Source organism: Gobio gobio (assembly GCF_949357685.1).
Source record: "Gobio gobio genome assembly, chromosome: 24".
NCBI lineage: Eukaryota > Metazoa > Chordata > Actinopteri > Cypriniformes > Gobionidae > Gobio > Gobio gobio.
Genome location: NC_137120.1, coordinates 11015402 through 11026470, shown reverse-complemented (window position 1 = coordinate 11026470; position 11069 = coordinate 11015402). Strand labels below are relative to the sequence as shown.

At 36.5% G+C, this 11069-nt stretch overlaps 1 protein-coding gene across 1 annotated transcript; it reads right to left on the bottom strand.

Moving 5' to 3' along the window:
• LOC307120363 (CD48 antigen-like) lies at positions 1-4677 on the bottom strand. Its single transcript, XM_079807375.1, has 6 exons — positions 4552-4677; positions 3732-4070; positions 2855-3160; positions 2622-2753; positions 2258-2325; positions 1-732 (listed from the first exon to the last, which is right to left on the bottom strand). The coding sequence occupies exons 1-6, from the start codon at positions 4658-4660 to the stop codon at positions 679-681; spliced, it is 1008 nt and encodes a 335-aa protein (XP_079663501.1). The 5' UTR covers positions 4661-4677; the 3' UTR covers positions 1-678.
• Positions 4678-11069: the final 6392 nt, after the last annotated feature.

Below are 11069 nucleotides of genomic sequence, written 5' to 3'. Positions count from 1 at the left end.
CCCCGATGAAGGAATTTTAATATAGTGACAAATAGTTCACATGGCAAAGACAAAAACACTGCCAACACTGGAAATCATAAAGATGTAAATGCCATTTAGATTTTTTTTAGTTCTGATTGAATTCATGGGAATTTTTACATTATAAATTTACAATTTATGTTTTACCTTTGAAAAGCAGCACTGTTATGCTACTGAAAAAATATGCGACTTATTTTTAAAGTGTGTTTTCTGTAGATCAGAAGATAAACAGTTTCATGCGAGCAGGAATGGAAAAAAACACCTTCAACCACACGCTATTCACAGACCAGACACACACTTCCAGCCAACAGATCAAACCACTTTCTGTACAGATGTGAATAAATGAGACCACAGCATGTTCTCCACTCCAGTGTTATATGTTGCACTTTTTTTCTTGAGATTTACACACATGGTCCCTTCAAGACTTTAAGTGTCAAACATGAAAATTCTCCAATCGGCCATATGGTTTAGATAATTTCTTAAATGTCCTTGAATTCCAAGGTAAGTTCTTTTGAAGTTTGTTTCATGAATCAACATTTAAGTATCACACTTTAAACCCCTCAGGATGATTGATTCTTACCAAAAACCCAACCATAGACTCGATGGTTGTCTTGTCGCAGGTCAGTTTGATCTAGCACTTAGAAAAAGACTGAAGTTTGATCATCTTCTCATTGTCATAGGTGCATACACCACATAATCCTCCTCTTTAACTTTCTGTAAAAAAAAAAAAACACATAACAGAAGATAATAAAAATAGCTGCTAGCAGCAATTATCAGGTTCAAGTGCTGTAAGGCCTTTAAAGGTGCCCTGCCACACAACCATTTTTACTGGTATTTTTTAAAATATGTTATGTCCATATGTATTTATGTGTCTTGAATGTAAAAATTAACTGCTACCTCCTCTGTCAGCTCTAGCCACTGGAAAAAATCGTTTAGGATTTGTAGGCTTTTGGGTATGTTTGTCCACGCCATATGATATGGATATGAATATTGTGTGTATGTGTGAAAAACAAAGACGATTAAGAAAGTGCTGTATTTGGTAAAACTAAACATTATAACATTATAAATGTGTTTATAATAACACCAATTAATTAAAATAATAGGGTAAAAAAATACAATTTTGCAATATCAAGCAGCATAACAAGCTTTGTTGGACAGCTAAAAATAACTAAACGAGGATGACAACAGAAGCCAGACACATTTAATTTACAAATGGCTTTGCCCACTCTTACTTGAAAAATAAAGTGGATAGAGGCATAAAACTTGTTAGCACCCGGTGGCCGATTTCTTTCAAATTTCTCACAGAAATTTAGTTTCAATCGGCCTCCGTTAACCTTGTCTGATAGGTGCTCAAATTTGATTGGTCCATGGCGGCCATGTTTTTCAAGATATACAAATGTCCTCATAGACAGTCATGGCACATTGGACAAAGACACTGCATGCCAATTCTCAAGTCATTTGGACTATAGCCGTTTTCATGTTTTTTTTTGTACCTGTTGTACCAAGTGGCCAAACTACTACTGTGACCTCAGATTGAGCTCATACATATTTATACCAAGTTTGGTGGAAATATCTAATTCTTTTAAGAGTTATAGCCATTGTAGTAAAAGTGTCTCTGCCCTCTTCAAACGTTTTGGCACCACCAATTTCCACTTTTTTTGATAATTAGCCAGCAGCCATATCGCCCTGTAGCCCAAGACTGGTTTCCCACTGAAGCTAAGCAGGGCTGAGCCTGGTCAGTACCTGGATGGGAGACCAACTGGGAAAACTAGGTAGCTGCTGGTAGAGGTGTTAGTGAGGCCATCAGGGGGTGCTCACCCTGTGGTCTGTGTGGGTCCTAACGTGATGGGGACACTATACTGTAACAAGCACCGTCCTTCGGATGAGACATTAAACCGAGGTCCTGACTCTCTGTGGTCATTGAAAATCCCAAATTTGCCCATTGGCCCCTGTCCATCATGGCCTCCTAATCATCCCTATATACTGATTGGCTTCATTACTCTGTCTCCTCTCCACCAATCATCTGGTGTGTGGTGGGCGTTCTGTATAGGTTTTTTTTCTAACATAAGTTGAGTTAAGAGTTGAATTATGCTCTTATTGCTTTTATAAATATCTGATATGGTGCTATTATGTCTGTGATGTGGTGGATTATACAGACAAAAACACAAGCACACAGTGATCTACATCTGCCTCAAAGCTGAAATGATTCAAAGACAACCAACACAATAAATTCTCTTACCGTTTTGTGTGCATTTCTTTTGTAGAACCCTGGTTCAGCGTAAGTGATCTCATCTTCACCCGTCTCAACTGTTTCAATGATAATAATAGATTCATTAAAACAACTGAATACTAACTAGATCTGATTCTTCACAGCATATGTGTTATTATTAGGACGGTCAGAGATAAAGCATCACACATTTCATAATATGTTTAACACTGCAGTTTAAAATGGCAAATTTAATTTGAAGTTAAGCCTATAAGGTTTTCATAGACTAAAGGTAACAAACATTTAGGGCTAATAGGGCATTTTAGTGACGATTTAGAGTATACTTTTGAAGTACTGCTTGTTATAATACTTATTAAAGTCAGTTTGTAACACTTGCCTTCTTGGTCTGTTTTTCTTTGATATTTGCAGATCCAGAAGATCCCAAATCCTGCTACAGTCATCAGAGATCCAGCAGAGATCAGCACTATCAGAGAGACTAGAGGAGGAGAAGGAGACTGTGTGTCCAGTGCTGTAATGATAAAGAAAGAAGTGACTGCATCCGTCTGATCTACAACAGAAGACAGAGATCAGGTCAGTAAATAAACACATATACCAGCCGTGCTGCTGTACCTGCACATGTGTGACAGAGTTGAGTGATGTCCAGATGTTGAGTCTGGTTGCTGATGGGATTGTTGAGCACACAGCTGTAGGTGTTTTTATCCTGATATTCCACCTCCAGAGGTAGAGAGAGACTGATGCTGAGATCAGACACACTGATGCTGGACAATAAACTGTTTCCTTTGTACCAGGAGAGAGTCACATGACTCACATTCACCACTGAACACACCAGTGAACAATTTGATGATGATGATGATGATGATGATGATGATGATGATGATGAACAGTTTCTGCTGATGACAGGAACAGGCAGTCGAGCTGAGAAAGATGAGATTTATAAGCAGAAGTATGAATACGTCTACAGTGTTATTTTTGGTTGATTGTGTTGATGATGAGCAGTGTTGTATGTTATTCCCCGGAAACGACTGGTAAAAACATATAAATGAATAACTCAACAGTTTTAAAATCACTAGAGTTCACATCTGCACTCACAGTGAGTTATGCAATATTTTTTTTCAGTCTTTTGACAGTGCTATGACTGTAACCCATCCCTTAAATGTTTGTCTAGTTTGAACTTGCGCTTGCTAGCGACTGCTTTCTCCATGGAAGCTTGCGTTTAAAGAGCTAATAAAATATTTCAAGTCTAATTATTTACTTATGTGGCAAGTAGCTGTGTAAATAAGCAGATAATGTACATGTAGCCGGTTGTTATCACAGAATAAACCCCTTCGTAGTGATGCGAGACCTGATCCTGATCACCCTGTTGGGGTTTATTCTGCGATATCAACTGGCTACATGTACATTATCCCTTACATTACATAATTCAATATTTCAATATGTAAAAAGCTAATAAAACAAGAAGCACAGGATGAGTTACATCTCTACTCACCATTGACAGAAACACTGAATATTTTTGATGTCAGTTTTGCTCCCCTCATCTTCACTTCATAAACTCCAGCATGTTCAGTTCTGGTGTTTGTGATGGTCAGAGATCCAGTTTGATGATCCAGCTTCAGTCTGTCTCTGAATCTCCCATCAGGAACATCATCATATGTGGAGAAGAATCCATAATTTTTAATGATTTCCACTAAAATGTACTTTTTAGCTCCATATTGCCACACTATGTTGTTGTCTTCATGTCTTTCAGTAACATCGGTGTATAAAGTGACAGAATCTCCCTCCATCACTGACACTGACTGTGTTTCATTTGTTTCAGCAGCAAACACACCTGGAGAACATGAAGAGGTTTTCAGATTAATGCTCATGTTGGTTTAGAAAGCCTGAGATCAGTTTGTAACCTTTAACAGCAGCAGATACACCACCAAATAAAATAAAATAATTTGATCTTTAATGTGTTTTAAAATGATCTGCTGTAGAGCAAAATAAAAATGATATGATAAATTAATTACAGCTTGAATGTACATGTTTAAATATGCTGGATATAGTCAACACTGTTTATTACTGAATTTCCATGACTTTTGTAGTTGTCTACGATTACTGCAGAATATTTAAAATTATTAAAATTATTTTTTTAGAAATTTCCAGGAGGATTTGCATTTATAATTATTGAAATGAAAATACCTAAAACAACAAGATTTGTGAGGATCAGTGATCCTTTTTGATCACAGTGGATGAAAAGAATCTAACTTGAAACGCAGCAGGAGTTTATTACTCCGAGACGTGAATAAATTACAGAAATGATAACTTACCGATCAGACGGCAGCAGCTCAAACAGAAAAAAACAAACACGCAAAACATTTTCTGATGTATTAACAGTAGCACAACTGATCTAAACAAACACAACAGAAGTAATGACATGTCAGTCCTCCCCCGACAAAGTCTGACCCTACACACACACACACACACACACACACACACACACACACACACACACACACACACACACACACACACACACACACACACACACACACACACACACACACACACACACACATATATATATATATTCAGTCCATATAGTATAAAATGTAAAGTTAAACCAACATTATTAATTAATCTTGATCTACAGATATCAATCAAATTAATCAGTGCTTTTTATATACAGCATATTTAAATGTAATTATAAATCATAAGCATGAACTATATAAGCAAAGACAACTAACTGACTGAATACATTGTTAAACTATGTTCTTATGTCCTTTTTACATTCACAGAAGATTAAAAATGATTTTAGAAATCCTTTCTGGTAGTCAGTTGTCCAGCTTGCACAAATGAATGATGTGGTCACTGCGAGTGCTGTAAACTCTAGTGATTTTAAAACTGGAGTTTATTTATTCAGCTCTCAATTTTAGTAAAAAGTAGAAAGTTAAAAGCGTGTCTGATCTCACAGTAGCAGTTTTAGTGAAGTTTGGCCTCTGAGTCAAACTGAAACCTGCTGCGGTCGGTTTTCTTCAGAGATGTGGTGTGATCTGTTGGGTGGACAAACATCTTGTGTGTGAGAGAACAGGCATCCAGAGCGTGTGTGTTTAGTTTGTAGGTGAAGAGTTTCTTCCTGTCAGCCTCAAAAGAAAAAAAACATGTTAAGAAACTAAGGGAGAAAAGCAAGTTTAGCTTGTAAAAGTGATTATTTTTTGTTTTGGAAATTGATACTTTTATATCACATTCTTGTTCTCAGTTTCCACTGGTGCTTTATTACAGGTGAAAACAGCTCCCCTTATATGCATACAGCTATTTTACACATTTGTTTCAGATTTTATTGTAAAATAATTGAATACTTTATCTGTATAATGAGAGCTGTTGGCAAATTCTCAGCTGTAGTAAATAAGGGACTGTGTGAAATTTACACTCATTGTTAAAAAGACACTTTTGTTCCATTGATTTAATGGCTGTTTGTGTTATAAATATAAGACATTTGGTTTATTTAGTAGAATCCCACGGTAGTGAATGACTACAGGTTTGATTTAGCCAGTCCTGCATGCAAAACCAGAGACATTGATATCATTAAAATAATTATTGGATAGTCAAACTGTAAATATGAAAATATATGCTGTATTTTTAATTAAAACATGACATTTTGAAGTGGTGATATTCATCAGGGGTTTAAGGGACTATAATAAATGTGCAATGATCTCTTAGTTGTATGAATGCATATATGCAGGCAGGATGTGGTTTGTATGATGTTCTTTAAGTTGTTGAAGATCTTCCATGTGTGAATGTGTAAATCAATGATGTTCTTCTACTGTTTGTTTGCATGCGTTACATTTACAGACTTAAGCTGGATCATCAGACTGGATCTCTGAGCATCACAAACACCAGAAACACAGACGCTTTATCATCATCAGCAAAATCATAAAGAGCTTCAGTGTCGATAGTAAGTAGTCCTTCACTGCATTTTCCTTTAAGTAATGTTAAAATATTATTTTTAAATTAATGCTGTATTTGTCGATATTGGCATTGAAACTATTTTCACTCAGAAATGGCTACATTCTACAAATAATTGGGCCAATGACAAATAAGGTTTTCAACTGACAAAAAATTCAAATAGGTTAAAACTGCACATCAAAGTAGTTATTATATTTATGGGAGGTTTTTTTTAACTTATTACTAAAATCTAAATTTTAAACAATGTATTTTAAGCAGTTTAACTGAGAATCATGTGACGACACCAGTCAAAATGTCTAAGGGGATAACGTTAATGCATTTTCTAAATATTATGATATTAAAACTTTTTAAATCAATAATACTTAACGAATATATAAAGTGATGCAGTAAACAATATGTAGAGCTCAGAAAAATATATTTTTTTCCTCATTATATTGAGATTTCTCTAAACGTGACCCTACTTGTTCAAGTTCTTTACTCACATTTTAACACTGCAATGTGATTTAAAATGCAAAATGTCTGAAAATATTTTACAGGACTTGGTATCACGTTATTATTGTTTCCTCAACTCCATGAAGTGAAATTATGCATTTCAATGGAACAAAACAGCGTTATCCCGTCTGACTTAAATTGTTACTCGGTATGACACCATATGAGTTAACACATGAATTGTCATTTTTACAACACTTACACATAATAATGTTCATAAATAATTAATGTTTATGTTATGCAATTTTTTCCCAAGGAAATTAATTAGGCTCCACTGTAAATAAATACTGATGTGGTTTTCAGTGTGTAAACTGTTACACACAAACTCAGTGTGGTTTCTTCCCTTTTTTTATGTTTATGAATATCAAAACAGCACAACTTTTCAACATTAGGTTTAATTTAGTACTGAAAAGTACCTTGAACCATTTTATAGATGATCATAGTATTCATCTACATCAATATTCATAAATAATGTAAAGGGTTAAAGTAGGCGACCTGTGTCTAATAATATCTAATACGTCTTACACTTTGTAATACCCTCAATATATGTTCATATCATTTGATAAACAGAGACCAATATATTCAATAAATGTGCTTTTTATTAAACATTTCCTTATTTTGACTTCATAAAGGGGTTTGGACATCAAAATTGCACGTCACGTCATTGGGCCAATTACAAATAATAGATGAGTAAAACAATAAATTAAATGCAAAACATTTATACAGTAATAACATATTGAAATGTATACAAAAAAACAAACAAATAATGTAAGCACAGACTATGTTACTGCAGTAAATTATAAATTCATTCTTGATTTGCGTTTTTTAGGTCTGTGTTTCATGATGGACAGTGTGTTTGTTGGTTGAAAACCTTTGCTAGTGTTATGAAAACATGAGTTGATTTGAGACATGAATGAAGTGTTGTGGTAGTTTTAGTGCATTGTGAATGTGAAATTAACTGCTACGCCCAGGTAAAACTGATGGGTCACAACTGTAATATAGTCAAAACACCGGCAGGATAATAGTCTGTTTCCTGTTGAGCTCAAAGTGATGAGATGGAGCCACCAGATGGAGCCATTTATCAGTTCAATTAATATCATACCACTGATGATGTGTAAAAATCAAAGGATTCAACTTCTGACCTTTACTCAAGCCAACTAGCAGTTCAATTCAGTCCTTAACATGAACCCAGTGTGTAAATAACATTTATTATATGCTTATATTAGATGGTGGAGCTGATTCCTGCTTATGATACTAGATGCTGTAGTATGCACACTATATTATCATTGATTGTGTACATCTCAGACGCACCATTTCCACTTGCTGGACGACAAACAGGTGAAAAATCCCACACACTTGCATTGAAGGAGCAACCCAAGCCATATCCAAGAGCAGAAGATCACAGATACTTGAGATGGGCTCTTTTGTCCTGTAAACAGTCACTGAAAGCGCCCTAGTATTATTGTTCCAGACGTGAAGACTGATTTTGAACACTAGATTGAACACTAAAGCACTATAGGGACTTTTTGGAGCCTTTTAAATGGACTTGTGTTTTTTGCTGCTGGCTGGAGGTTTAAAATTACGTCATCCGTCACATGACATTTGCATGATACCATATTACAACAGTGAATCGTTGAATCTATAAATGACAGAGTTTATACATTGATTTAATTCTAAAATTGACCAAAACAGGATATGATCTTTATAAAAATACGGTGTGAATAATTCTTCTATACTCTTGCTGGAAATAACAACTGAAACCAGCACTGCGTATCAAAGCATGAGTGGCTATAAGTGAGATGGTGGTCCAGTGGGTTAAACCATGTTAAACCATGGAACTGATACACAGAAGGTTGCTGGTTCAATCCCAGTGGTCACCTCGTAAGTCGCTTTGGATAAAAGCGTCTGCCAAATGCATAAATGTAAATGTATAAGATCACATGCATATTCCCTTGAATATCAATCTTAATATTAATACCATAGACTCGTAGCAGGACAGCTGGATCTGATAATAGAAAAAAACATTGAATCATCTCGACCGGTCAGGGCTGTTTTGGCAGCAAAAGGGGGACCAACCCAATATTAGGCCATAATGTTATGCCTGATCGATGTATACAGAATCATAATGCATTTGCACACAAAGTATTGTAATGTCATTTCAAATGCTGAAAGACATTAGTTAAAGTGTTGATGTTCACATTGTTAATTTAGTAAGAAGGGGTTCTAACTGTTAGTGCTTGTTCACTTTAAGGGGTGGAGTTAAAGTCAGGTTGGGGGGGCTAGAAGGAGAGTTGAGGGAGGAAGCGGGTAGTTCGGACTGAGAGCGCTGCGTGATAACTCATGTTGTGTACGGCGTGGGTTTGCGGCCAGAACAGTAACCCAGCAGTTCATTAATAATGTATTTGAACAATATCGAACAAGCCTGGTTATTATAGTCGCGGAAAGCTACAGTATACATTTTCATATTTCACAATAATATCTCTGCTTGATTTGAGACCTTTTGTCAAACATCAGCATTGATGGGTTCAGATGTTGTGTTGTAAAGTGGTTTCTCTGTTGAGCAGAAGTCAAATGTTTCCGTGTGAGCAGGAATGGAAAAAACACCTTCAACCACACGCTATTGACGCAGACACACTTTTCACACCTCAGACGCAATCACAAACAGACATCAAACTACAAGCGTCCAGCAGCAGACATGTGCACACGCACAAGATGTTCAGCAAACCACATTTCTGTTCTGAGTAGTTTGCATCTACACTTTTCTCTCTTAAATGCTCCAATGGACTATAAGACTTACAAAATTTGTCTCTTGAAGAATTTTATTTACAGTATATAGTGCCTTTCCCTTGCTCAAGGTCACTTTACATAGTACATTATAAATATGCATATTGCATATATATCACACACTCATAAGGCCACATGCAGCCACATTATTGAACACACATATCAAACAGACATAGCTGGGTCATGAAAGTTATGGAGAGTGAGGGGTAGTGAGTTCCGTGGTTTAGGAGCATAGACTTTAAAAAAAGCTAGATGACACACAGACGCACATATTCACTCTCTTGCTGTAAGTGACCCCACCAGTGTCCAAATATCTTGGGTCTCGAGTCTATGCAGTAGTGAGTGTGAAGTGAAGCCGCGATATCAAGGTCCCGCCCACACTCCCGCCTAATCAATCACACGCCCCTGAACTTTTTGTGAAATAAACAGTTATGGAAATGTAGAAATTAAAGTTAAAACTCTCCTCCCGAAGTTCCCGAAAAAAGTCAGTTGATGCCTCAGTGAATACTTCACTCAGATTAGCCGTCAATCACAGCTGTCAATCATAATGTCACACACCCCATTTTTATAGCATCAAATAACTAACTAAGACTAAACTTATTTAAAAAACTAACACTTGAAATGAAATCAGCGTGATAAAAACTGCCTACAATGACAGAAACCAACTTTGTGAAAAAATTATTTGACGGGTAATTTGATTGTTTAGTTTGTATCACGTCCATTTCAATACAGGGGGGGCGGTAGTTATGACCTATACTGGGACCAACCACCAGGGGGCTGGCAGTTTCTGAGAGGAGTGCTGCAGGTTTGGCCCCATTACATTACATGGAGGGGCGGAGCTTATGACCTATACTGCATCCAGTCACCTGGGGGCGATCGAGACGCTTTGGCTTCACTTTTCATGACTCGTGTGGCACGCTTGATTAGGAGCAGTAAAATGACCTTTTTAGGAGATCTTTTCATTAATCCATTGTTATCATTCTATCTGTTATCATCAGGTCCTGTTCTTTGTGATCCCATTTTTCAAACTTTAGTTAGTGTGTAATGTTGCTGTTAGAGAATAAATAATACCTGTAAAATAATAAAGCTCTTGGTTCAATGCCAAGCGAGATATTTTATTTAACAGAAGTTCCCTTTCAAAGCCTACAGCGAACGGCCGGTTTGTACTACATCCCTGTACTTCCTGCTTTAATGACGTCAATTGAACAGTTTGTTGACTAACCTCTATGGAGACAGATTAGTCTCATTAATAATTCACGCAAAAAACAAGATGCACACATGTGTAGCCAATTTCACATGCATAAAACAAAATTCACGTGCGCAAATTAAAATTATACATTCATAAAATACATTTCACAAATTCAAAACACAATTCGTAGATTTACAACTGTGCACAAAAACTTCTGAATGTTTAAAATGTACACGTTCATCCTGTAATGCGAATGTGCAAATCGTCATTCACGTGTGAATTGCTTTGGATTTGTGCGTGTGTGTTTTTGAGACTTTCCTGGCAGGACTCTCCTCCCACCCGGATCAGTCGAACGCTTTAGCCAATCAGATTTAAGCTTATCAATCGGCCAATCATTATCGCGTGGGGGCGGGCCCGGGC

Excerpts from the sequence above, each read along its gene's own strand:
- LOC307120363 (XM_079807375.1), bottom strand. The coding sequence starts at position 4,660 with ATGTCATTACTTCTGTTGTGTTTGTTTAGATCAGTTGTGCTACTGTTA. Across the intron at positions 2,326-2,621 it reads AAGAAAAACAGACCAAGAAG|TTGAGACGGGTGAAGATGAG; the intron begins GCAAGTGTTACA and ends TCATTGAAACAG. Across the intron at positions 733-2,257 it reads AAAGAAATGCACACAAAACG|AAAGTTAAAGAGGAGGATTA; the intron begins GTAAGAGAATTT and ends TTTTTTTTACAG.